Source organism: Micropterus salmoides, unplaced genomic scaffold, assembly GCF_014851395.1.
Source record: "Micropterus salmoides isolate LMB-PRFRI ecotype aquatic unplaced genomic scaffold, ASM1485139v1 Ms_hic_scaffold_22, whole genome shotgun sequence".
NCBI lineage: Eukaryota > Metazoa > Chordata > Actinopteri > Centrarchiformes > Centrarchidae > Micropterus > Micropterus salmoides.
This window is the reverse complement of record NW_024041373.1, coordinates 15,598,753-15,623,668: the sequence shown is the minus strand read 5'-3', so window position 1 is coordinate 15,623,668 and position 24,916 is coordinate 15,598,753. Positions and strand designations below refer to the sequence as shown.

General features: G+C 40.8%; 1 protein-coding gene across 3 annotated transcripts; it reads right to left on the bottom strand.

The window, feature by feature from the left end:
• Positions 1-4,224: 4,224 nt before the first annotated feature.
• On the bottom strand, positions 4,225-24,719 carry ccar1 (cell division cycle and apoptosis regulator 1). Of its 3 annotated transcripts, none has more exons than XM_038737098.1 (26): positions 24,677-24,719; positions 23,250-23,410; positions 22,855-23,030; positions 22,582-22,734; positions 21,954-21,986; positions 21,015-21,211; positions 20,618-20,744; positions 19,907-20,026; positions 18,762-18,951; positions 18,488-18,632; positions 18,230-18,406; positions 17,871-18,096; positions 13,502-13,615; positions 13,030-13,196; positions 11,961-12,171; positions 10,699-10,782; positions 10,374-10,562; positions 10,017-10,208; positions 9,609-9,845; positions 9,385-9,511; positions 9,015-9,103; positions 8,781-8,921; positions 8,513-8,633; positions 8,191-8,373; positions 6,860-7,065; positions 4,225-5,239 (listed from the first exon to the last, which is right to left on the bottom strand). In XM_038737098.1, the coding sequence occupies exons 2-26, from the start codon at positions 23,359-23,361 to the stop codon at positions 5,159-5,161; spliced, it is 3,798 nt and encodes a 1,265-aa protein (XP_038593026.1). In that variant the 5' UTR covers positions 23,362-23,410; positions 24,677-24,719; the 3' UTR covers positions 4,225-5,158. The 3 variants fall into 3 exon arrangements, with proteins under 3 accessions (XP_038593026.1, XP_038593028.1, XP_038593027.1); XM_038737100.1 differs by having other exon boundaries at positions 18,230-18,385; XM_038737099.1 differs by lacking the exon at positions 24,677-24,719 and adding an exon at positions 24,618-24,638.
• Positions 24,720-24,916: the final 197 nt, after the last annotated feature.

Genomic DNA, 24,916 nt, shown 5'->3' with positions numbered 1-24,916 from the left:
TATTTTTTTTAATGAAATGAATTACTTTTCATTGCCTATTTGTGAACGGGTTGTAATCTCACCAAAAACAACCGTCTCCCAGCACAACACAAACTCCATGTAAGGATAAAATACAACTGCCTATTGGTGTACTTTGTACCAGTATTATGTCAAAGTGTTGATTTTAGCCCGCGAGAAAATGATGCAACGGTACAAACCAATAGTGATGCAAGGCAGGGGCAGCCAGCTAATTAGCCTGGATCTGTTGTTGATTACTTCTTAACGTTCAATTTAGATTTATCGTTGTTTTACCGATACTCAGGTACACAGCTTCTCCACCTGTCTCAGTCGCCATAACTTACGTGACCCACATAAAATACAGTATACTGAGTATATGGTCTAAACTCAGATTTAATGAGATTAGAACATGTTGTAAGATTAATCAACATTATTCCAAGACAGAGGAAGAAAAATAGAAATACAAATCAAGCATGGATTCAGATGTTACACATTTGTTACAGATGTTTAAATTGGTTTGAGTTCTTGGCCTGCTGACCCTGGACACCTGCAGCCTTCTGATTGACTGGTCGTTATTGTAGCAGCTGGCCTAAATGAAAATGTTTCCTGTATTTAGCACACACACAAACACACACACACACACACATATATTGTTTCTCTGTATGTGTTTTAATCCATGTTTGCATGCACCGTGTCAATGCCAGCTCTGCAATTTTACAATGGAAATGTTTGTTTTTCCCAAAAGCAAGCTGGTACTGGCAATCTTGGGTTCCCGCTGTATGATTATCTTATTGAGTGACATACTTTCCTTCAGGGCAGCATGCAGTAGCAATTAGAGAATATCTGCTTCTCCCCTAAAGTGTAGATGCTAGGCCCAGATGAATGCTGCGCTTTGTGTAGCTATTGTTTACTGGTGAAATGTGAAACTTGCTTCAAATTGATGTGAAGCGGTGTACAGTTGCATTAAAGGGCCACCTGATTTTGCAGCCCTGTGACTGTCACATAATTCATACTCACACTGCACTTGAGGTGGATACTGTAGCAGTGGACTGCCGATGCTCTGCCGGTCCTAATGGTCTTGGAACGACGGCCCACAGAGGTGAAGCGGGATATGCCCCAGAGACACTCTGTCAAAAACAACTGTGGAACTTTCTCACACTGTAACCCAGTATTCCCAGGGAAAGGCCTTTGAGAGGGGGATCATTTCCTCAACAACTACACCACTTTGCTGCGCCGCTCCCGAGGAAGCCAGGTTCCTGCAGCTCCAGCTGAACAGGGGCCCCTCTCTCTCTCTACTCCAGCAGGGGCCCATGCATGTTGCTGGAGAGACAAGCAGATCTGCTCAATGGAGCCTCTCATGTATCAATTACCTGAAATATCAAACAGCATGTAAGAGGGCGGTTGACTTGTTTGACTTTGGTGGTCAGAAAGATTTCTGGAAAACTCAGAGATGTGCAAGAGTAAGAAAAAGTTTATTTACCCCAGAGGATGTCTGAGGGAAGCTGGATCATTTGTTGTCTAACTGACTTATCTTCGTCACCAACCAATGCCCAGGAAATTCAATTCTATGCTATACAATACTGCCAGACAAGAATGAGCAAATAATAAACATTGTACAGTTTTTGAGGTGAAAGAAAGTTCAGCAAAGACAGAGCGTTGGTGCTGCTGTGAAGATACCTTAGTTACCTTAGATTCATTTGGATTGATGTTAAAATTTGACAAGCTAATATAAGTTGATAATACATCATTTTGTTTGGCTACATTTGGGCTGACACCTGCATTTGTGTCTTATCATGTCGACATCATAGGCAGGATTGTCCAGAAAAAAAACATTATTAAACACTGACTCCTGACAGGTTTTGAAAAGCCGACTCACTGGGACTCTATAGGCTGTGTGTGAGGCAGGGGGAGCTGCTTTCGTCATGATAACTACTACTGAACTTTTGACATGCAAAGAGGATGGAGGGTGTTAATGCAAAACAGTGATTTGCTGACGAGGACGAGGGGAGAATTTAAACAAATCTACAAACATATGGAAAGGTACGAATTAGTTAAACTAACAATGAACCCAGTGTAACGTCATACTGCATCTACACATGCTACATAACCACACCCAAAGACTTCAGCGGTCTGATTTACATGAAAGGCGAGGATCAGTGGAGGAGGTGAAAAATGGCAACGTGATCAGTTACTGAACCAAACTCCGTTTTTACTAACCCCGTCTGCCCCCTTCCCTGGAAACCGCGACCCTGCATTGAAACGGCCTGATTGTCAGCAGACAGGCCTGTGAGTGCAGCAGCTCTTTGATACCGGGAATGGGGGGTTAAAGAGGAGGGGCGGATGGCCACAAAAGCCTTCTGTTGCAGCCTTGGAGTGAGGTTACCTGCCTTGCTCTCTGCGGTGGGGTCTAATTTCACATATCACTTGGATGTGCATGCATACACATATGGAAAAATAAGTGCAAAACCTCACACACTCTCTCTCTCAAACACACTAACACCCATAGACAGCTGCTGCAGGAGTTTGAGGGGCAAGAAGTGTGCATGCGGTTCCTCCGGGGGACAAATGAGGTTTGTTTGTCAAGCATTCAGAGCACGACAACCGGACAAAAGCAGCCACATAACCAAAGTACTGGGTGACAGATAGTCATTGTTCTCTAGGAAATGACATAGACAAGCTGTTGGAAACAGGCAGAGATGTTTCCTGCTAAGTAAATTCTTTTTTTTAATGTTAGCTTCATTCTTGGTGGGAACACATTTAGCAGCCTGTCTGGAGCTGCTCTCTGAAACACAGACAAAAGGCCATTGGGTTTAAATGAAAATGAAGGGGAGAGCTCTAAAATAAGTATATAGGCCAGAATGGTAATCAAGATGTGTTTCATGAGTGAGCAGTGAGGTCTAATAGATTGAAATTTCAATCAATCTGGACAGCGTATACAACCTCAGCAAAATCAGAAATCTAGTAAAGACAAAGTGGTTGATAATTCAATGTTAATAAAAACCCAGTCTTATAATTGTCATTATAAAAGCCTTATGATATATGACAAGGTGTGGAAGGAAAGTTTGCTTGTGGAGGGAGTGGCGGGAGAGGAAACAAACCTAGAATTACATCAACAGGAGGTCAGAAAAGTCCTGCAGCTCAAAGACATAAAAGCGGCACCTTAGGAAACAAAATCTTCAAAGGTAAATGATCTACAAGAGGCTATGAAGCAGGACCCTCCCTGTTCCTCAGACAAACTCAGTGACAATATGCTACATAATTAATATTACGAGTCCAAACTGTGTCTGGCCACACCCGCAATCTCTCTCTAGAAACACAGGGATACTATTCCTGATCAACAGTAACTCAAATAAGCTACACTGTGCTTCATGTCAGGAAGAAAACAAAGTGAAGAATCAACAGTAAGTTATAATACTGAATATAACACAGTAATTAATCTAGTAAACAAGAATTAATGAAATACACGTTTTCCCAAAAATAATTAATCCCAACAAAAAGATGCTTGTCAACAGATCTGACGAAATGGCAGATGTATGAAAAATACTGCTGATGGCAGAATCAGTGGCACTCCCAGAAATGTTTCATAAGGATGGACAGATGGGGCCACTGGAAATCCTGGAGTAGCACACCAAAACCAGAAGCCATCACTGAATTTCAATTCTATGAGCCAGCTCTTTCAAGTGAACGATAGGACTCCTGTTCCGATTTAGCCCCCCCAAAAAAGAAATGCATGTCAATTGACAAAACTTTTTAAGGGAGCAGAACTGTTTTGTTTCATATTAGGCTATACAATAACAATTTAATTGAAAGATACAGTATGTGTCTGTATATAGTTGTGCAATTCTTTATTAACCATAATATTTCATTAGTTGGGTGTTATTTTTGTTACAACTAAGATAGTTATTCTTGACATATCCCACTATCAATGACAGAATATTTTATAGTATAGCAGATGAAGAATCTTGCATATTTATCTCTTCCAACAAATAAGAATTTAACTTAAGTTAAATTCTTATTTGTTGGAAGAGATAAATATGAAAATATCTAGTTTTTAAATGTATGTTTGTAAACCCATGAAATTCCTAGAAATACATTACATGACACTAATGTCCAAAGTTGACTACAGCCTACATAATATGACAAATACAGTGACAGGATTAAAGTATTCAGTGTTTCGTGCCGGTGCAAATCACAACATTCAAAAGGTGGAAAAATACAGACCCAGTGTAGTTTTAAAAACAGACCACTTTACTCTTGCACAAGACATCCACAGAGAACATTTTCAATAGAAAAATAAATTTGCCTGCTTTGGAGTACATTTGAATGTAATTCAATGTAATGTCTCTTTTCTAAAACCTAAACCAACCAAAATGTTCACGTCTTTTCAGCAAAGTCTCCTTCAGCAGAACACACATTCATTGAGCTTATCGTTTGGTGTGTGTGGTTTCCATTTCCAGAAAACAAGACAGATGCTCATCACAGTAAAACATTAAAATCTGTAAATGGCAGTGCAGCAGAGAGGCAGTAACCATGCATAGCCATGTGTCTGAAAGAAATAGCAAAACCAAATCAGCAAAATAGAATAACTACACAGTGAAAGTGTTTATTGAACACAGTTGTGATTAAACCGCAGATGGGGAAGATTTACAAAAAAATTCCGAACCTCTGAACCACATGGAACTTCCTTCCCACCTTTTTCCATCCAAAATTAGTTTCTTTTAAATATAGTTTATTTAATGAAGTCTCTCGCACATAAATAGCATCATTATTGCTCATTAGAACAAAAATCTCTGAAAAGTACAACCCCACACATACTCTCATTTAAATCTACAACATGGCATTTTATTGGCTGTAACAAAGCTGAAGCAATGGTGAAAAGAAACGTTAGCAAATAAACTTAACTTACTTGACTATGAAAATAAGCATTTCAAAGCTTCGTCAAATTATTCTAGGTAAGAAAAGGAACTCCTCAGAAATAAATCTATTGTACACAGAAATTTAAGTCAAATGAACACAAGGGAGCTAATTCATTAATTTATACATGTACTTGGGAGACAATAGGTCCAAATAAAACACAGCCAAATGATGCTTGTTTAGTAAATATTTACAATTTTTAAGATAGCCAGTGTTACAAATTAGTGTAATTTATCTTAAGTGTCCCTCATTCATCTGCGCCGTTTGTCTGAGGCGTCTGAATGCGATCATCAGTGACTTTGTCACCAGACTCATCTACTTCTTGATTCTGAAAGAGAGAAGAAAAAAAAAAAACAATCAGTGAATTTAGCCTCTTTCAGACATGCACCCCTTTATCATTATCTGAAAGCAATTTCACACATCGCTCTTATGTATAAATAGGCACCCTGGTCACTTTCACAGAGATGGATGGATGATACCGAAGCACTGAAGCTTGTTTCACTCAAAAGCACCATTTCAATACATTGTGCCAGAACCTTGTGTCAAATTAAGAATACCACATGACTGATGACATCACTGGCGCTTCAATAAGCGGCTTGATTCAGTTCGACAGTTTAGCAGCTAAACCATGTGAGCGGCACATTAGTGGGATAAGAGAATAATAGAGAAATATAGCGTTGTACATTAGAAAGACATAATGATGTGTGAGAACATTCCACCTGATGCAAAGTAATAATGTATTAAGTTTATTAAAAAAGGCTAATTAAATGAACATCAATCACCAATCAGATCACATGTTGCATAAATATCAACCATGAAGTATAAAACATGAGTCCCCAGTGGACACTGGGCCTTAACTGTACCAATAGTCATATTTTATGTAAACAACAATATTTTATATGTAGGCCTTTGGACAAACAAAGAATTTATTAATTGTTTTACTGACACACCTATATTTAATGCAGCACTTCTGAAAAATGGTACTGCAGATTTAATAATAACAATAGGCAGGCTTCTTGGGCTTTTAATGCTCCCATATGACATTAAAATCAGCTTGTTGCTGAGTTTTGACTCCAGTCTTAAAGGGCTGCTATGAGTTTTACAAACCACAAGATGTCACTGTGCTGCTGAGTTTGAAGCCACAAAGCTTCAAATCTTTCTTGGGCACAAATAGAAAGAAAGCCTTAAATCTACGTTACTTTATAAGGCTTCATCTGCCCATCATTCATTTGATGTAAAAGTCATGTCAGCACTCTAAATGTTACTAGGTTGGACCTTAACATTGATGGATCACTTTCAACGCAGCAAAAGTCACAGTCTCTTCATGTATTTCCAATGTTCGTTCACGCCAACTGCGTGGATGAATAAATGAATATGTAGCAACAAGCTTTACATACAGCATGTGAGCTGGAGTCCCGACTAAACGTCACATTCAATGCTAATGCACTGTCAGATATTATACAAAAAGGCGTCAGAATTCACTCTGTGGTAACATTAAATGGTAAAACTGATGTGAAAATATATGTGTAGTTCATTGATAAGAGGCAGTGGCGAGCGTCTCTTGGGCTCACGTTAGTCACTGCTTCAACAGCAAAATAATTTTTTAAATCCATCAGCGACACAGCCTGAGAGAAAATAAAAACACTGCCTCGATATCACAGCTTTGTGAACTGTGTTGCTGTTCTCTCTCTGTCTCCCACCCTTACCGGTCTCTATCGTGCTCGATATCAAGCAAGCATATAGCTCTTTCAGTAAATATGCCGTCATGTCCTAATGAAGCCATAACCAACATTAATGGAAAAGTCACCTACGTCAGACAAAATCCCTTTAACAGATCGATGAAGCCAACAATGTTATGTATTCCTGTCAGAACAGAGCTTGTGACCTCACTTCCTGCCTCAAATGAAACAGATCATCAGCAATGTGGTGCTTTTCAAAAATGGCACACCTTATTGAGCACTGCCAACAGTCCTTTGAAGGTGGACATCAAGGTTTTGGATGTCTTGCTAATTTGGTCGTGGTATATCGTCTTCTGTTCCTCCACCATCTTCAGACTCTGCTCAGTCTGGCTCAGAGTGCTTTTCACCTCCTCCAGCTCCTTGGACAAAATTTTGTTGGCTTGCTCCAACTGAGCTTTAACCTTCGCATCTTCCTCTGGAATGAGACACAACACAGCGTTAGACTGAGGATTACAGTGAAGCAAAGTGAGCATTATGAAGCAGTTTCAGGTCAAATTACACATTTCTACTGCTCAAACTTGATTATTAAAACAAGAAAACATTGGTTTACAAACCATTTGGCATTTAGTACAAAGGTTTCTACTTTTCATCTGTTTAATGACCACATGAATTTACACTACAGCTAATGAATTTCTGCTTTTCCAAGCAGCGTAATACTGGAAATACTAATCTTTTTAAACGGCTTCATGTAGGAGAGCCTGTCAGAGATAGTTCTTTGTTGTGAAATACAAATGTCGACCTGACAGAGAGCATCCTTGTGTTTAACATCATAACCTATTATGGTAACCTGAGTACAGCGAACAAGCTGACCAGGTGTGTGAAAACAGCCGCCAGCAAAGAAATGTACTAAACAACACTTACTGTTATTTAGTACATTTCTTTGCTGGTAATACACAGGAAAGCTATTAACACTAAACATTCCCTCTAATCTGAAGGCTTTCTGGATGAATCTTCTGTAAAACATGTGTGAAGGATTATTTATTTCAAGTGCAGGTGATTTAACAAACATCTAAGAACACCCCCGTGATTGGAGATTTTAACCCATGCACATATATTGTTGTGATGTTGATGATTTGTGATTTTTTTTAACAAATTGTGTCATTATTATTGTGTCATCAGTGACAAATTCCCTGTCCTGATGGGACAACTATCTCTTTTCTATTCTATAAAAAGGCACTGTGGGTCTCTACAGAACATTTTATTCTTATTAATATTTACTGTGAAAAACAATATTGCTGAATCCTATTGGATACTTTGTATGAGGCAGTTGGAGGCAATGTGCCAGTCCACATTTCAACATAAGTCACAGAAGGGAAAATGCTGAATGAATTGAGACTGGGCTCTTTTGTAGCAAAGCTCAAATTGAGCCAGATCATTGTCCAGATGGACTACTGACACAGAGTGTAGCCTGCAACTAATGAGACTACGAAACCATTTCCAAAGAATACAGTATAATACACCCTGCGACACTGTACGCAGGATAGGTGGTTAACGATGGATGGATGGACGGACAGACAGTATAATACAATACCAATCATACCCATTTTGGCATCCTGCACCATGAGCTTCTGTTCCATCTCCTCTCTTGCTTTCTCAGTCTTCTCCAGTTTCTGCATAATGCTGCCGACGTCGACCATGGCTCCGTTATACACGATCAGATTACTAGACTCAATGGTCTCTGCCTGAGCACGAGCTTTTGGAGCAGGAAGTAGTGCTCGGTTACCTGACAGAAAAAGCAACAATTTCCTAAAATTAAATCTGAACAAAAATCTGCTATATTATGACACTTCCTTTATCATTATATATTTTAAAAATTGTGCTTAATAAATTATTAAAACATTGATGGAAACATGTCAGCTCACCTATGAGGTTTTCTATCTGGGCTTCATTAAAGGAAGGAACAGGTTCATCCTTTCCCCTGTCTGTCAGTTTACGGTAGTAACAAGACTCCCTCACCACTGGTTTGTTCAACAGTTTCTTTATCTGAAAAACAGACGAATATCAGCATTACAGTTTATCTGCAGGTTGATATACACGTCCACACAGGAACAAAAATAAATAAATAAGATTAAAAAAAAGGCAAAAACCATCAGTCGGCAGGCAGCGAGTGACTGAGCAAATTGTGTTCACCTGAGCACGAGAAAGGTGCAGTCCCAGTGTGTACAAGATCTCCTCCAGGTCTCTCTCCAGCAAATAGCCACAGTGGCTCTGGTCAAAGTAGACAAATGCCATCAGCAGCTCCTTGTTGTGCGTGACCATCTGCTTCTTCTCCTGGTGTAACAACCACCACATTTATACAAACAGCCATATTTACACTACATCAACAGCTTAATAACGTGCCAATAATAACAATAATCAACCAACCTTGTCTTTAGAGGACCTCTCTTTTGATGACTTGCGGTCATCCTTGCAGTCTTTCCTGTCTCTGTCATTGGAGTCGTCATCATCCTTGTCTAAAAATATTGATTGGATTATCAAGTTGGAAAGTAGGACAAGATTGAAGAAGTGCCAATACAGCTTTTAACTGTATAATATTACTTAGTGTGTTGAATTAGTGTCAATACAAGAAAAAAATATAAAAGAGACAGCAATGTTTTTCCCCACTTGAGGCCTCAGAAACTATTGAGGTTTTATCACAGGTTCAAACTATCACAGGTTCAGTGTGGTGCATGTTTTCTCATCATTGACCAAATCATACGGTTGTATTTAAAGAGAAAGAGAGTGTGAGCATTACCATCATCGTCATCATCTGCATCTTCAGCCTCCATGGGGTCATATTCTTCAGCATTGGCTGTGCTGCTGTCATCTTCGTTCTCATCTTCATCTCGAGATGACTGCTTTTTCACAGACTTTTCATCGCACTGGTTAAAAACAATAGTCACACAACTGCATTAAAATACAAAGAATTGGTTGAGCAAATGACAGACTGAAAAGACCAGATAGGTTTGAGAGGCTTGCCTTCTTCTTCTCTTCCTCATCCTCTTTGGGCTTCTTTACTAGTGGCTCTTCATTCTCCTCCTCTTTTTCCTTTTTTATTTCACGCTTTTCAGCCTCCTTCTTTTCCGCCTCCTTTTTGGCTTTCTTCTCCTTTTCCTTCTTGTCGTCTTTGGTAGGGAAAGCAGCGAGGGCTTTAAATATGCGGTAGCCAAAGTCTCTCTGTAGCATCTCGTTAAACAGCTCAGCAAATAGGGAAACCTTGACAGAAAGAGAGGACAGTGTATTATCAACCCACATAGAGAATAATGCGCAAGACAAACAGATTCAGTTGATTTTCACACATTACTTCAGTACACATGCACTGTAGACTTCTTTCATGTTTTGTGTAACACAGCATGAAAAACAAATGCTGTGATCAGTAATTCTCACCTCAAAAGAGTGTTCCTTGTTGTCTTCCAGTCTGTAGTCCAGCAGCACACTCAGGGACATGACACTGCAGTCAAATTTGCCATTCTTGGCTGCCCAGTTGGGGTGTACGAGGATGGTAGGCTCATCAGGGAGAATATAACGCCTCTCTCTCCGCTGGCGCTCAAGCTCCTCCTGCCTCTTCTTTTCCTCCTCCTAACACAGCAGTTTTTATAACATTGAAAAAGACAAAACTATGAAATGTAATTCTTGCCTCTCAAAAACAATTCCATTGGAGGTTTTGTACAATATAATATTAGTCACCACGACTAAGTTCTCTCATGTCATTATTACATTATTTATATAATTATTTAATTGTACCTCTCTGTCTTCCTCAGTGCGAGATGGCTCCTCTTCCTCAGCAACTTTGCTCTCAGGTTTCTCAGGCTCCTTGGACTCCTCCACCTGCTCCTCCACTTTAAGTTGCTTGGTGAGGCGAGCAATCAGCTGCGACTTTAACCCCTTAGAGCTCAGAGAGCGACAATCAAGCTCCTTGCGCAGGTCATTTACCTATAAGGGGGGGAAAAACAGGGATGTGGGCAATGTACATTTAACCTCAGGAATGCAGGCTTACAGGCTCAAAGCTAATTCTAATAAGTTCACTCCTTGCCTGTTCTGCTGCTGAGGTATTCTCCTTGAACCTTACCTTCATTGATTTCGGGTCGAGTTTAGCCCAGTGTGTGGGAGTACTAAGGTCCTTCGATTCATCGTCGTCCTTCTCCTCTTCCTCCTTTACAGGAAATCATTAAGACAGAGACAGGCAGAGAGAAAGACAGAGGAGGGACAGCAAACAGTCAGGACACCACTTGAGGTCTGAGTGAACTTTAAAGTTGATCCGTGCAAGAAGCAAGGTCACATCTGCCTTTCATAGTTTCGTCCTAGTGAGCTCTCGACTGTGTTTAAGTCCACTGCTACTGAAGCATACACAGGGAAGCTCTCTAGCTCTTACAAAAACCAACAGAAATGCCCCCCAGCTGCCAATCAATCAATCTGTGGAACACAAAAAAAGGTATAAATCAATGAGAGGTGTGTCAAAAAGGTGTGTAGGTACATCAGGTGAACTGAAGCTGGTCTCCAAACGGAGTGAGGATAGGGTGGCCCTACCATGGTCTATGACTGGGGTATTGGGTATTGCCATTTATGGGTTTTAAACACCTATGTCAGATAGGAGCCATCTGTCCAACCAACTGCCCTGGAAAAACCAAATTCTACATGTAGTCCAAATGTGAAAGTAGAATCCAACAATAAGAACAGACAAGAAACAGGACTTGGGGGAGATTCACTTTTCGAAGTCAGACGATCAAATTGATGTGAAAAATCATAAAAAATAAATAAAAATAAAGCACATTTCTGTAACACACATTTACACGCAACTGACTCCACAGGTTCCAGCTTAAAGAAATATTTCCAGTATTTAAAAAAAATAAAGTCACCACTGGCTCAAATAAGAGACCACTGCCACACCAATTTGCAAGCACCAAAATTCCAAGCAGGTTAAGCAAGTATTGTTTAAAATAATGCACAACATAATGCCAGGATTAACATGAATGATTAAACCCAATTAAGAGGTGTTTGAAGGGCTGGAAGCTGTTTTATCAGTTGCGATCAGGGCCTACACAACACAACCTAGTCTCACTGCTTCCACTGTATGTGTCTGCTGGATGTGAGGGAAGGTGGATGTGCTGATGGAGAAGTTGGAGCAGAGGAGAAGGGGACAGGTGGAGGAGTAAACAGAAGAAGCCTAGGTGAGGTTTGGTGATACATTAAATCTGCCTGTGTTTGTGTCTGTCTGCGTGAATGGTGAGGTGTGCTTTGTGTCTGATGTGTATCTGGGGTTTGTTTTTTTGTAATTCCTGTGCCTTCCTGTGAGAAGCGGAAATGAGAAGAGAGGGATTAGCGGTTCAGTGCCTGTTCTCCATCCGCCTCCTTTCGCTCGGCCGACAGCTTCTCAGCCAGCTGCTCCCGGAGTCGCCGTGACAGCACCTCCCACTCTGAGCGGGTAGGAAGACAATGCCAAACATCCGGAAGAAACAAAACCACTGTCTCCACATGAGCAGGGACTGTCCGCCCCTTGTGTGTCTCCTCCGGCCGATGATAGCGAATCTCTGCAAAACGATACCTGTCGCAAAGGAAGAAGGTGCATTGGAAAGAAACATCCTGGTCAGGGCACAGTATAAAAGGCAAGCCTTGCTAGGACGAGCCTTCTACAGCTACTCCCTCCCTTGAGGTCACTGAATGATTGTACACATCATTACAGTGACCCTCCTCCCACTCAACACACAGCATAGACAAATGGACCCAGTCTGCAGCTCTCCAACTGTTGTCACAGGTAACGGCAGCCATTTTGAGAAAGTTGACAGACAATCACATAAAATAAATCACACCCCCAAATTCATCCCCTTTATATAGCTTGAGCCAATTATGGATGAGTGTTCTGCATTTAACCTAGGATGTACTTAATGCACTACAGTAGGGGTTGTGCGAAGAGACACACAATCAACAGCACAGTGAAAGCCAGTTAAATATGTAAGATATTTAACAAAGGGAAGAAAAAAAATTGGCAGTGTCTTCTGGTCCAGGCTACTGCTTCCAGCCACAGCCCATGTGTTTGGTTTTTCATCACAATGAAATATATATGTATAGAGAGTGTGACAGAAAGAGAGAGCCAAGACGACAACACACAAAGGCCAAAAAGAACATTGCAAAAAAACAATAAAAAATAGTAAATAAAAAAGCAGCAGATTAACACAATAATCATTGATAGATATATATATATATATATATAAAAATAAAAAAAAGGAAACAAAAATATTACCAAACATGTCCAGGATGAGATTTAGTATAGCGGTAGTACAATTATGGAGCATATTGTACTCATATTACTCAATTTGGGATTTTAGTGCCAGCAGAGCCAATAGGTATTAACAGAAAAATAATCAATGAGAAAAACAAATATTGATCAAATAACAGCTCTTACCACTGAGTGCACAGACTAAGGTCTATGCCTGTGAGTGCCTTGCAACAGCGTATGGCTGTCTTTATAAGGACTGAGGGATCCCTCTCTGGGTCAGCTCCATCCAGAGAGGGAGACCAGTGACCACCAATGGCCATGGCCTCATCTTTACCTCTCATCCCCACCAAAAACTAAAGGAAAAAGACAGACAGGAAACAAAGGACAGCAACAGAGTAGAACAAGTTAGATGGAAATGGGGAATGACAATATGGGTAAGGGGTATGGAGAGCAAAGAGGAGGATAGAGACAGAGAGAAAGACAAAAAAGGTTAGCAGCAAGTCCAAACAATCATACCTCTGAGGATCCACAACAACACACAGGGGAGCCAACATCAGTAAGGACTCTTCCATGAACTGTAAGTACTCAGCAATGGAATAGGACCATTTCATCATTGTCACCTCATGTGCATGGTATAAGCATGAAAAGAGTGAAGTACCTTGATGAGTCTAGCAGGATGTTGGAAGGAGTCTTTGACTTCCTGTACGTCTTCTGCCAGAGCACAAGACTTGTGATAGAGCTCCTCTATACTGGGGTTAGCCAGTAGCATTACCTAAAACATAAAGAAACCATATCAAAGTTACAATTAGGATGGAGATTATATGCTCACAGCTTCATCGTTGTCAGCTGGCTCACCTTGATCGTCAGGACTAAACCCAAAATACTCAATTTTTTTGTTTACTTGTTCTGCAATGTTATCTTTCACCAGTCGGTCCAGTTTGTGTATAGTGAATGTGTGGTTGAGTGAGAGAAAACAGCAGAGAGTGATGGTGAATGCAGCTAAGGAGAAGAAAAGGCGAGCGAGTGAAATTTAGTAGTTAATGTACAGTGTAGGTTACAGTTTGATAATAAATCAAGGCTGCAGTTAAAGCTCCCGTGTGTGTTGTTTACCAACTGCTGGAAAAGTGAAGGGAGATGTCACGCTGAAGAGGTCAGGCAGTTTCATGCAGCGTTGCCTGCCTGCATTCAGGGCGTACAAGACAATATATCACCTCAAAACAGCATGAGTTTAATAATAAGAGGAGCATCTGTATTTTTGACAGTATTGAACTGTGGTGCCGCGCACATGCGCGGGGGCCGTGCAATTGATATTGACTAGCAGCTATGTACAGCGTGCTAACCTGCGCATGATCATGTTTTCATTCAGATGCACAGAGGAGGGGCTGTACACAGACTGTTCCATTTCAATGAGCGTAGCTTCGCACTGACTTATAATTTTACTCATATTAAATAGTATATAGCTAGTATATGGCGTTTAGCATTGATATTGTGGCGTGATTCTAGAGATTGTTTTTATTATGTTATCTTAGTTCTGACAGTGAGTAGAACAATTTTGGAAAATAATTTTATTCCCTGTTTGACACTAGGGCTGCAGCAAACGATGATTTTAGTATTCGATAGATTATTTCAACGATTCATCGTTTAAGAAGTACTTTTGTTTGGCGGTGGCGTGCCGTTCACACAACTTGCCGTCGTATGACTGCAGTCTTTAAGTCGTTGTGGCGTTCACACTACGTGACTGATCGGTGACAGGGACACACACACACACACACACACACACACTACAGGAGCTGACAGTTGCTGCGTCACCCGACCAGGTCTCCAAACCACATTAATAAATGCTAAAGTTGCTGTTACCTTGTCTGCGGTCCACTGGCAGAATACCAGCTGCTTTTTGTTCAGGTGCCCTCGTGCTGTTGCGAAGGCGACGTAAGTTTCATTTTACAGTGGACGGACGGTAACATTAGAGTTTTTTTCTTTAGCTTGAAATAATCCCATATTTTGGACACTTTCTTCTTTCTCCCTTGCTATTTTCTCTCTCTTCCTCCACTGCAAACAGCTCCATTATAATCACATCGTGTTCACGGCGTAAGCCCGATGTGCGACAGTAATAAATGTCCCTGCGAAACATTCTGCTGTAAAGTTACATGGATTAAACGAAGCATCGACGCAAAGAATTTGTGTCGATGCATTTTATTATATTGATTTTATCGACTTAATCGATGAATCGTTTCAGCCCTATTTGACACAAAAGTTTGTGCAGCGTCAGGGTCTGTCAAGCCTGAGGCCATTGTACAACAAGTCACGGTGCAGCATGGCATGCCAAGTTGATGCTTCCTCTCTGCAGACTACTTTACTCTCGCATGTCACGTGACCACAGTGTAATCGCAGCCTTTGCGATTAGAAAATCTCCCTAATAGTGAAATAGTAAAATCGATGCATGAAAAATCAATCGCTGATCATCCCTTCAATTGTCAATAGCCGGTCCAATCACCTATCACCACAAGCCTATTGCCTACCTAAGCACAAGACATTCACAGGAAAGTACACAGACGTGATGAAGTGTAGTTTTATTCACCGTTTATTGTACACGCACTCTTTTGTATTGTATCAGATGTACTTGTCGAAGCAAGCGATTCATAAAAATATGCTTTAATCTTGAGAAGCTGCATTCAACTTATGCTGTACATTTCCAGCTAAACTGAGGCTTTTTGAAGACCCTTTTCTCTCTCGCCTGTCATTCACCAGTCTTGTGCAGAGTTTTATGTGCATTACTGCTGCCGTCAACTACATGCGCGTCGCGGTTCTACGCAGGTCCATTTCAAGTAGGCTATTTAAAAACGATAAAATATTCTTTGTAGTTCATCAATGGTGATAAGTTATCCGAAGGTCTCGCGAGGTGCGAACAGCTCCATGAAGTTGGGGAGAGGTCTCTTCAGCAAGTGTTCCTCCACTGCCACTGCACACATACACGCTACGCTTGCAAATGCACACTGACGACCCAGGGTTAGGGGGTTACAATTTTGGATTTATTCACGCACTTCGAAAATATTTATTGAAAGTTTTATTCTTTTACATGTTTATTTACAGCATTAAACATCAAAATGTATTCTCTCTAACTCCTCCCCTTCTGCAGAGCCTGAGGAGGCTGTCTGACACACCGTTTCATTTCCTCATTTATTCTGTCAATATCAAAGCATGACGTCATCGGGCCGTAACGACACCGTCAGCTTAACGGACTAAAGTGATGTGAACAGTAAAGTTACTAAAACAACATCAGTGCTGCAGTAACACCTTCACAACCTAAAACCTCCAGAGTGTGGCAGCACTTCACTCTTCACTCAGCCAAAAAGGTTGTTAAACTGCAGCGTCTGCAAAGCTGAGCTTTCCTGGAAACACCGGAGCATCTGAAGAGGAGGAGCGTAACATTGTTGCTCTGTGGATGATGAAGACTCGTCTCGGTAAGCTAGTTAGCGACCTAGCTTCCCATTAAAGCCGTGTTACTTCACGCTATGAGCTGTAACGTTTTCTATACAGTTTGCGTTGGACAATTTGACTGATTTTTAATGGCGCTGAGTGTAGCACATTTATGATACACAACGGACGCGTTCACATTCCAGATGTGCCCTGACTTAACAATCATAAACGATGCACCGCTCACGGCGACGTTCCCAGCTGGAGAACGTGTTGCTGCCAAGTGCAGTGCGCAACATTAGACAACACCGGACAATTTCATAAGAGAAAACGGTTCTCCTGTCAATGCATCAGAGTTTAAACGTTGTGAAACACTGTCTACTATAAAATCGTTAATTATTATAATAATTATTGACCCCCCCCTGTAAATTTGGCAAATGTAATGCATGACGTTATTCCTTATTCTTTGTATATGGTGTCAGTTTGTCCCAGTGTGTTGCAGTACTGGCGTGTAAACTGCTCAGTCACTAAACAGCAGATCAGCTGCTCAGATCAGGACTAGATTTCAGAGGAACTTTCTGTTGCTGCAGCAGAAACGTTCATTAAAAGATGCTTTTTTGAAAGCAGTATTTATTTTATTGCTGTGACTGGTTTAATTTAAAAGCTGATAGCTTAATAAGACGCATTGTGTAATTTTGCTATTCATAATCCGAATAGTTGATAATTCGTTTCAATAATCGATAGATTAATCGACTATCAAAATAGTCGTTAGTTGCAGCCCTAATTTGATCACTACCTATTTTCATAATCAGGCAGCCAATTGCCACCAGCATTTTGTCCTGTCGAATGTAATGGACTGTACATTAAGGAAAATCCAGTCTGGTAAATGATGAATGAGCAACGCTGTATAGTAGCCTAATAATGTTAACGCATTGATCCTTCTTCCACTCCTGCGTTTTAGAGCCTATCATGGTCCACGCTGGCACGCATTCATATTTATAGCTCCACTTGATTAAAATGGAGGCTCTGCCTTTATTTACCCGTTGCCATGGTGAATCGTAGTATCAGAGATCCATTGATGATGGCTTTTTTTCCATCCCCACGCACGCGCTTCCATTAGGCTCAACATACTCAGAGTTGATTGAACTAATTCTGATTGTTCTGGAACCGAAAACTCAGAGTTTCCCACCTCAGGCTCAATCAACCCAGAGCTCAGGGATAAATTCAAGAGTTTGTTAAGCCTGCTTTCTGAAGGATTACAATTTCAACTTAAAGCTTTAACATCCTTCTTCCAAGAGCATCTATCTTTGCGTAGTGATGTGGGTTGGATAGGGTTTGTGGTAACCGTAGATATAGGAAGACCCAACATGCACAACCAAAAAACTATTTGAAATGCCTATCTACAGTCCTATGTTAATTATGTTTAATTTGGAGGGTGAAATCTGAATGCTGTTTGTAAGTTTCTTCACTGATGTCCTGTATGTAGATCCCTACTTTATATGTTAAAGTTAAAGCTGTAACAAACAAAAACATAGGATGACTTTTCGGGCTGTCACCTGCATCTGACTGAATGTGAAAGACACACTAGTGCAATGTATTAATCATTATCATACCTTAGCACTGTAGGTGTGGTTGGCATCCGGAGGATCCAGCACAGCCGTATTCTTAACAGGAGGATCCACCTCTTTGTGCAAGATGTGGAAGTTACAGGCGTTACTAAACTGGAAGGGTCTTGTCAGAGGGAAGGCATCAACCCAGGTGAAGACCGCATTAAAGAAGTCGCTGGGAATGTAGAGGCTCTGATAGCGCCTTCTCAGCTCCATCATGTCACAGCTAGAGCTGGAGAACCCACAGAAGACAGTTAATACCCCCAACAACACAAACTAGTACATACTGTTGACCATCACACCAGAGTGTGTGAAATATTGTACAACACTTCATTGATCCGTTCCACTGAAAAGATGGTACTCACCCATCTAAGCTGAACTTGGAAAACTGGACGGTGTAGCGAGGAACCACACGGCGAGGCCGGCGAGGGGAGCGGTCACGTCTGGGAGAGCGGTCTCTGGAACGTTTGCGTGCAGGCGAGCGTTCTCTTGACCGTCTACGCTCACGGTCTCTGTCTCGGCTAAACAATGGAGTAAAAACACTAAGATGAATGACTTATGCATTTTGCATTTTTTAGTGACAAATCTCTGATGATCTCAGGAGATATCTATTGTGTTCTCACCTGCGTTCCTCTTTAGTCCTGAGAATGAGCTCAGGGCCTCGATCATTGCGACTAGGGAAACGAGGAGGAGGCTCGATTCGTCGGACAGGTTGCGGCTGTGGCATCATTCTCACAGGGGGCTGAAGCAGACCTCCAGAAAACACATCTAGAGACACAGGCAATAACGTGGAGCACTTGCTTGTTTAACACAGACAGCTTTGATTTTGTGGTCAGTGTTGTGCCAAAACTGCTTTACTCTACTAGATAAAAGCAACCATACTGACAAGTGCTTTACCTTTGGGGGGAGGCTGTGGTAACAGAGGCTGAGGAGGGTTTTGGAGAAGAGGAGCCAGAGAGGCAGCAGACAACTGAGCCTGCAGGAGGGAAGGAGGGGGAGCCTGGGCCGCAACACTGAATGTATTTGGGGGAGGTAGCGACTGAAGCATGGTGGGGGCTGCCTTCATCATGTTAGCCTGAGGCTGGCTCTAAAGAAGAGAGAAAGAAAAAAATGAATAAATAAATGGCAGTGAGCATATGTTCAAAGGCAGACCTTACACAATCTATGTTTATCATGCCAATGACTTCTGAACAAATAACAAGATGAAGTGTACAAAAACTTATTCAGTGGCTGCTTGAAATAAAGAAGCTGGGAATAGGTCTGAATGTCTGTTTAGAGAATAAATTCACACTGAAGTAGCATTTCCTCTTTCCTATTCAGTTTTATGTCTAGTGTTTAGCCTGTAGTCAGGACCAAAAGAAAGCATGACCATCAGTTTTGCTTTATCAATCACATGACGCATGTACAACTTTTATGATTGAGCTGCATATTCTGAAGATATTTTATGTATCAAGTTAGGCATCATGCTCAGCACAACAAAGAAGATTGTGTTGAGATCAAATATGTCCCTTTGGCTGAAGAAGAGTCAACCGAAAACCCACACATTCAGACATGTTGACTCTATAACTATAAACACCATTATGAAAATTGCATGGGGTCTCTCTGCTTGGTATGGCACTGATTCAAGTGGTCAGGTAGTAATTTGAGTGTTACTTCAAACCAAATCTTTATAGCAAATATTACCGTAATCCAACAAACCTATTAATGTATTTTTAAGATCTCTGAATAGAGCTCCAGTTACACTGTCAAGCAATTATACATGGTTGAACAAATGATAGTTTCGTGCTGAAAACTGTACCTGACAATACTTAAAATATGTTGACAAAGCGTTCTTGTTTATAGCAGCCTCTCTACAAAAATATGGTTCTATCCATTTCGCAACGACAGCAAACTAAAAGAACAAGCAAAAACTGCAGTTAAGAATAGATGTTCACCATGAATATGTTAAGCAAGAAAGCCAAGAAAAAAAAAGTCTAAGAAAGAAGTAATGAGAAGGACAAAAAAAAAAAAAAAAAGTGTGTCATTTGGAGTTAGGGGGTTACATTTTGTCTGTTGTCCGCAGCGGTGTGCATGTCTGAGTAGCGTAGCTGCATCCCTGGCTCATTATAAAGGCTGCCGAGCTGTGGGGAAGCTTGAGGTAAAGGCTGAGGCTGCTGCTGATGCTAGGAGGGATTGAGAAAACAACAGTCAATACAAGATAGAGAGGTACAGGGAAAGATAAAAATCTGGAAAAAACTAACATTAAAAAACACTTAATTATTAGGACTCTCCTCATACTAAGCCTGGTGAATTGTGGATTTAAACAGGAACCTGTGGATCTCGCTTTTGGATATACAGAATTCAAACAGATGTGTTATCATTTTCACCATAGAGCTTCTGTCATAAAAGAAAGTCAGTGGCTGAAATTAACTGAAGCAAACAGGCAAATAAAGTACAACGTATAGAAGAGGTTTCCCATCTTCACATTTTGTGCAACTCCCAGTATCAGTGGGACTCTTCCAAAAGTGAAAATAGCTTTCATGTGAACATGACATAGTAAGTATGAATTAAATGCTTTTTAAGCAAAAAAGCCAAATAAAGTATGTGTCTTTTTGAAGCAGACACAGCATTTTTAAAGATTTTGAGCTGTTTGCATTTATAATAACAAAATTCTAAATGTGAATAAAAATTCAAGCAGAAGCCCCAATTTGTATAAATGTGCCCAACAATGTTATCCTCTCCTTTCTGAGCGAGTGCAACCTGAGTGTTCTCACCGACTGGTTTGCAAGCTGAGGTAAGGTCTGGATGCGCTGGGCGTTCCACTTGAAGGGCATGTTCGGGTTGTACACAGCTTCCACAAGGACCCGGTCACCCACCTGAGGAGTCTTCCCCTTCACAGCACTGAAAACATACATACATGTCAGGTCACATCAGTTTCAAGTAGAAAATTACACATGTATCCTTTGGAACTGTCTGTTATGGCCCTATGTAATGGCCTGGGAAATGAAGAGGGCAGGAATAAGAAAAAGGCAGCATCAACGTAATGCATACATTGAAGAAACTATAGCTAAGAACAGAATTTGATGACAGCATTTAATTTATAGTTCTACCAACACACTCATTTGCACAAGAAATACAGTCCGAGATGCCATGGAGCAAACTCCCTTTCACCTTAGCTGAAAGAAGACATCTTCATCTACAAAGCCAAATGTGTCATGCAGCTTGTTGACAACACCAGTGAAGACTCGCTGCTTCTGAGGCTGCGTCTGCTGTTGGTGGCTTGAACGTGGGGTCGGGTAGGAAACAGTAATCTGGGCTGTCTGCTGTGGGTTAGACAAGCTCAGGCTGGTGGGCAGGGCGACGGGAGGCTGGGTGTTGGGAAAAGAAAGAAATATCAAAATAAATGCTACTATGAACACACTTTGGTTGCACGTTGTATGTATAAACCCAATCAGTAAGTACCACGGCCATTCGAACTCTTCAAGGACACAAAGAGACATTTTGACAGTAAATGTAAACTTGACTTTTTCCTCCTTTAAACAAACACAAAGCCATAAAAAAAAAAAAAAAAAGGAAAATAATCATCAATCAATAACACAAAAAATGCTTTAATTTGGTCAGCTATGGAAACATTTTTCCTGGTTTTCAGTTTCAGGTACCAGGATGTAAACAGATAGGACTGATCTAGTATGTCTAAGTTTGCTCCTTCTACTTTGAGAAAAATATCAATATTTGCAACGAACTGGAAAAATATATAAATATGAAAGTTGATGTTTAAAGAGTTTTTTTTATATTTTGTTCTGCTCTGTGGCAAACCTGACACACTGTTTATGCCGGTGGAATTCTGATGTGAAAACAAAGAATTAAGAAAAACTACAGTACACAGATAGTCTGTGGTGTACCCTCCCTCTGGCTCAATGCATGCTAGGATAGGCTCCATCCCCTTGTGACCCTGAACATGATACGCATGTATAAAAAGAAAAAAATATATGCAAGAGATCTTTGACGATTTAAGAATCTCAATGACAAGCCTGGATTGGCATCTTTAAATTGACTAAAAATATATATATATATATATATAGCGCAAAAGTATGTGTTTTGGCACATTACCTGAGAAATCAGTGCCTGCTGAGGCTGTGGAAGCTGTGAAGGGAGAAGAAAAACAGAAAATACCAAGAGTGAACATTTTGTTGACCTGACATTATAGATTTGCCCACATTACAATGCCACACCTTGTGCTCTCCTAACAGTTCTCTACAGCCCATGGTTGTGAGTTCACCAATGAGTTCTGCTAGTGGAAACAAGATCTATTTAGCGCTACGTATACACATACTGTCACTTAAGTAGTCATATCAAATTGCTCTTACAGCACATTAACTCGATATGCCTGAATAGAAAGTTTGTTAGCTACTAAGAAATGGAGCACTACAGCATAAGTAAAAATGGATTTGAAATATTCTACAAGTAAATTTAAGAGTGTAAAAGGATATTACCAATAAATAAATCAAAGCTTGAAGGCATTTTAAATTGACTTCTATGCCACGTTTTCCCAATAACACTTTCTACTTTACTAATATGCCACAGTCTATATGAAGCTGGGACAAATCCAAATATAAAAGCATAATGCCAATCTCATTTATTGGAGAATCTAAACCAACCAATATATTCTTCAGGGTTAATATGAGTAGAGGACTCTCCAAAATAAAGTGACACAAAGCAAAATGAGACTGTGTTTCACCTGATGAGGTACATTGTACAGCTGCTGTTGAGGGGGTTGCTGGGGAGGTTGCTGCTGTTGCTGCTGTTGTTGTTGCTGTTGTTGTTGCTGCTGCTGTTGCTGCTGCTGCTGTTGCTGCTGCTGATACTGCTGAAGGGCTGAATTAATCTGAGACTATATACATTACAAAGAGAATGGGAGACAAAGTAGTTGATCCAACAGTGTTCCACGTGAACATGGCAAAATGCACAGATAAATGCTGAGTTTGCTTAGAACTCCCTCACTGTGACTGACCTGCTGTAGTGCAGCTGCGGCAGCTGCTGCAGCTTGCTGCTGCAAGGCAGCAGTTTGCTGAGACAGCTGATAGTTTGCAGCAGACTGGTTGCTTAGAGAGACTGCAGCCAAAGCGGACTGTTGAGAGTAAACAGAGGGAGATGCTCCCAGAAGAGACGGCTGCTGCACACCGAGAGCTACAGAGGGAGGAAAATAAGGCGCGAGATTCAGAGGTGAAGAAAAATACACTGAATGAGACATGTTAACGTAGAATAGGATGAGGGAGATGATGGGATGGAAGAGGTAAGAGTCAATGAGAAAAAGTCCATATAGTACAATATTAAATATTTGTGTTATCGTGCATGCAATAACAGAAGAAATGAAATAACCCAGGCCCTCTGATTTGCTATACTCACAGTGCAGGCTGTTAAGATCAAGAGACTGTCCCGAATGTCCCGGTTGGGACACCGCTGTGGTGGCAAATTGAGTCGCCCACGGCGGATTCTTCTGTCCCCCGTATTGGGCCATGACTGCTCAGGTTAAGGGCAGTCTCTGCTCACTAGGCCAATATTTGTCACTAAAAAAATAAAAAACATATAAAATTAGGTATATTAGTAAGAAGTCCAGCAGATTCCTGATGTAAAGGAATGTTGTTAATTTGTGCACCCAAATGAACGTACCACAAATAATCTATTGTACCCTGAAATAGGTTTGGGCTAAGAAAGATGATTACGTGTTTAACTGATACAATTGAACAGTACGCGCATCTCTCAATATAAAATTACATACAGTTTTACATTATCAATTCCAATAAGCTAAATTCGACTGCACATAACCTGTCACGGTTTCCTTTGCAAACAAGTAACTTAGGTTACACAGAGAGATGTGCGTGTATTTGCAACCAGAGACAGCCAGTAAAGCTAACAAAAAGTAATAAACCATGCCCAATGTAGCATGAAAACTGTAACGTTGGGAGAAGCAGGACACAACGCCATGGCGTGAATGCGATAACGTGTTCACTCTGATATTACATTTAAGAGAATATATTCACTAATGTAAAGGCACCTTTATTTTAACACGACTGGTGTGTTGTTTACACCGAGTGGAGATGCCACAAGAACATTTAACTTTAGCTAACTTAGTTCCTACGTTTATCTTACTATAATTTAACGCCATTTGCCTAACACGAGGGACTGAATAAGCCACCTGAAGGGACGATTTATGAAGAGACGAGAGCATTACTTGCTCGTGCGCAGGAAGCATTAAGACATTTTACCCTTGATTTCTGCAGTGCTCCGTTGTTAGAGTAAAGTAAATGCTGACACAGCAACCTCGACAGGCTCAACGCAGTCAGGCTAACGCTAGCCACTTTAACTGACAGTAGGCTAGCGCAGGTACCTAGCTAACGTTATTTTACGTCTGTGTAGCAAGCTAATGCTGCCGTTGTTGTTGTTGTTGTTGTTTCAGCAGTTAACGTTAAACTAAAGCTTCAAGTTTTTATGTCTTTGTCCACATTATTAGAACGTGTTTAGTTAACGTTCCTACTTTATTAAAACGCAGCATGACTGGTATTGTTACAGACATACAGAGTAGCCAACACTTTGCAAATCGTTAGCTTTGTTGCTAGATTAGCCTCGTGCAGGATTTGTTATCGCAAGCGAGGCCCGAATTAACGTCCGCTAGCTCGTGCAGTTGGTGCTGAATGGCCAATGTTTTTAAATAATAAAACAGCACAGTTACCAATGGCAGCTACTCATCTGCATGCAGTTAACAATTGTACTTACAAATTACATTAAATGTTCACGATAAGTAACGTCGTAAGATTTAAACACCAACAGCTTACCGTTGTGTCCTGCGTGCGCCGGTGTCGATGTAGACGTAGATCGCGCATGCGCGGGCTGGTGAAACCTATCAGTGATCCAGTGATAAATCTGTATTTACCTTCTTTCATATACACATCTCTGGTATCATACATTTATATATCTATGGTATTAACTTGTACTAGTTCTTGTCCACTAAATCTTTCTGTCCCTTGTGTGCCCGTGCCCCCAGATGAGTACAAACGATAGGGAAGATTTTAAAT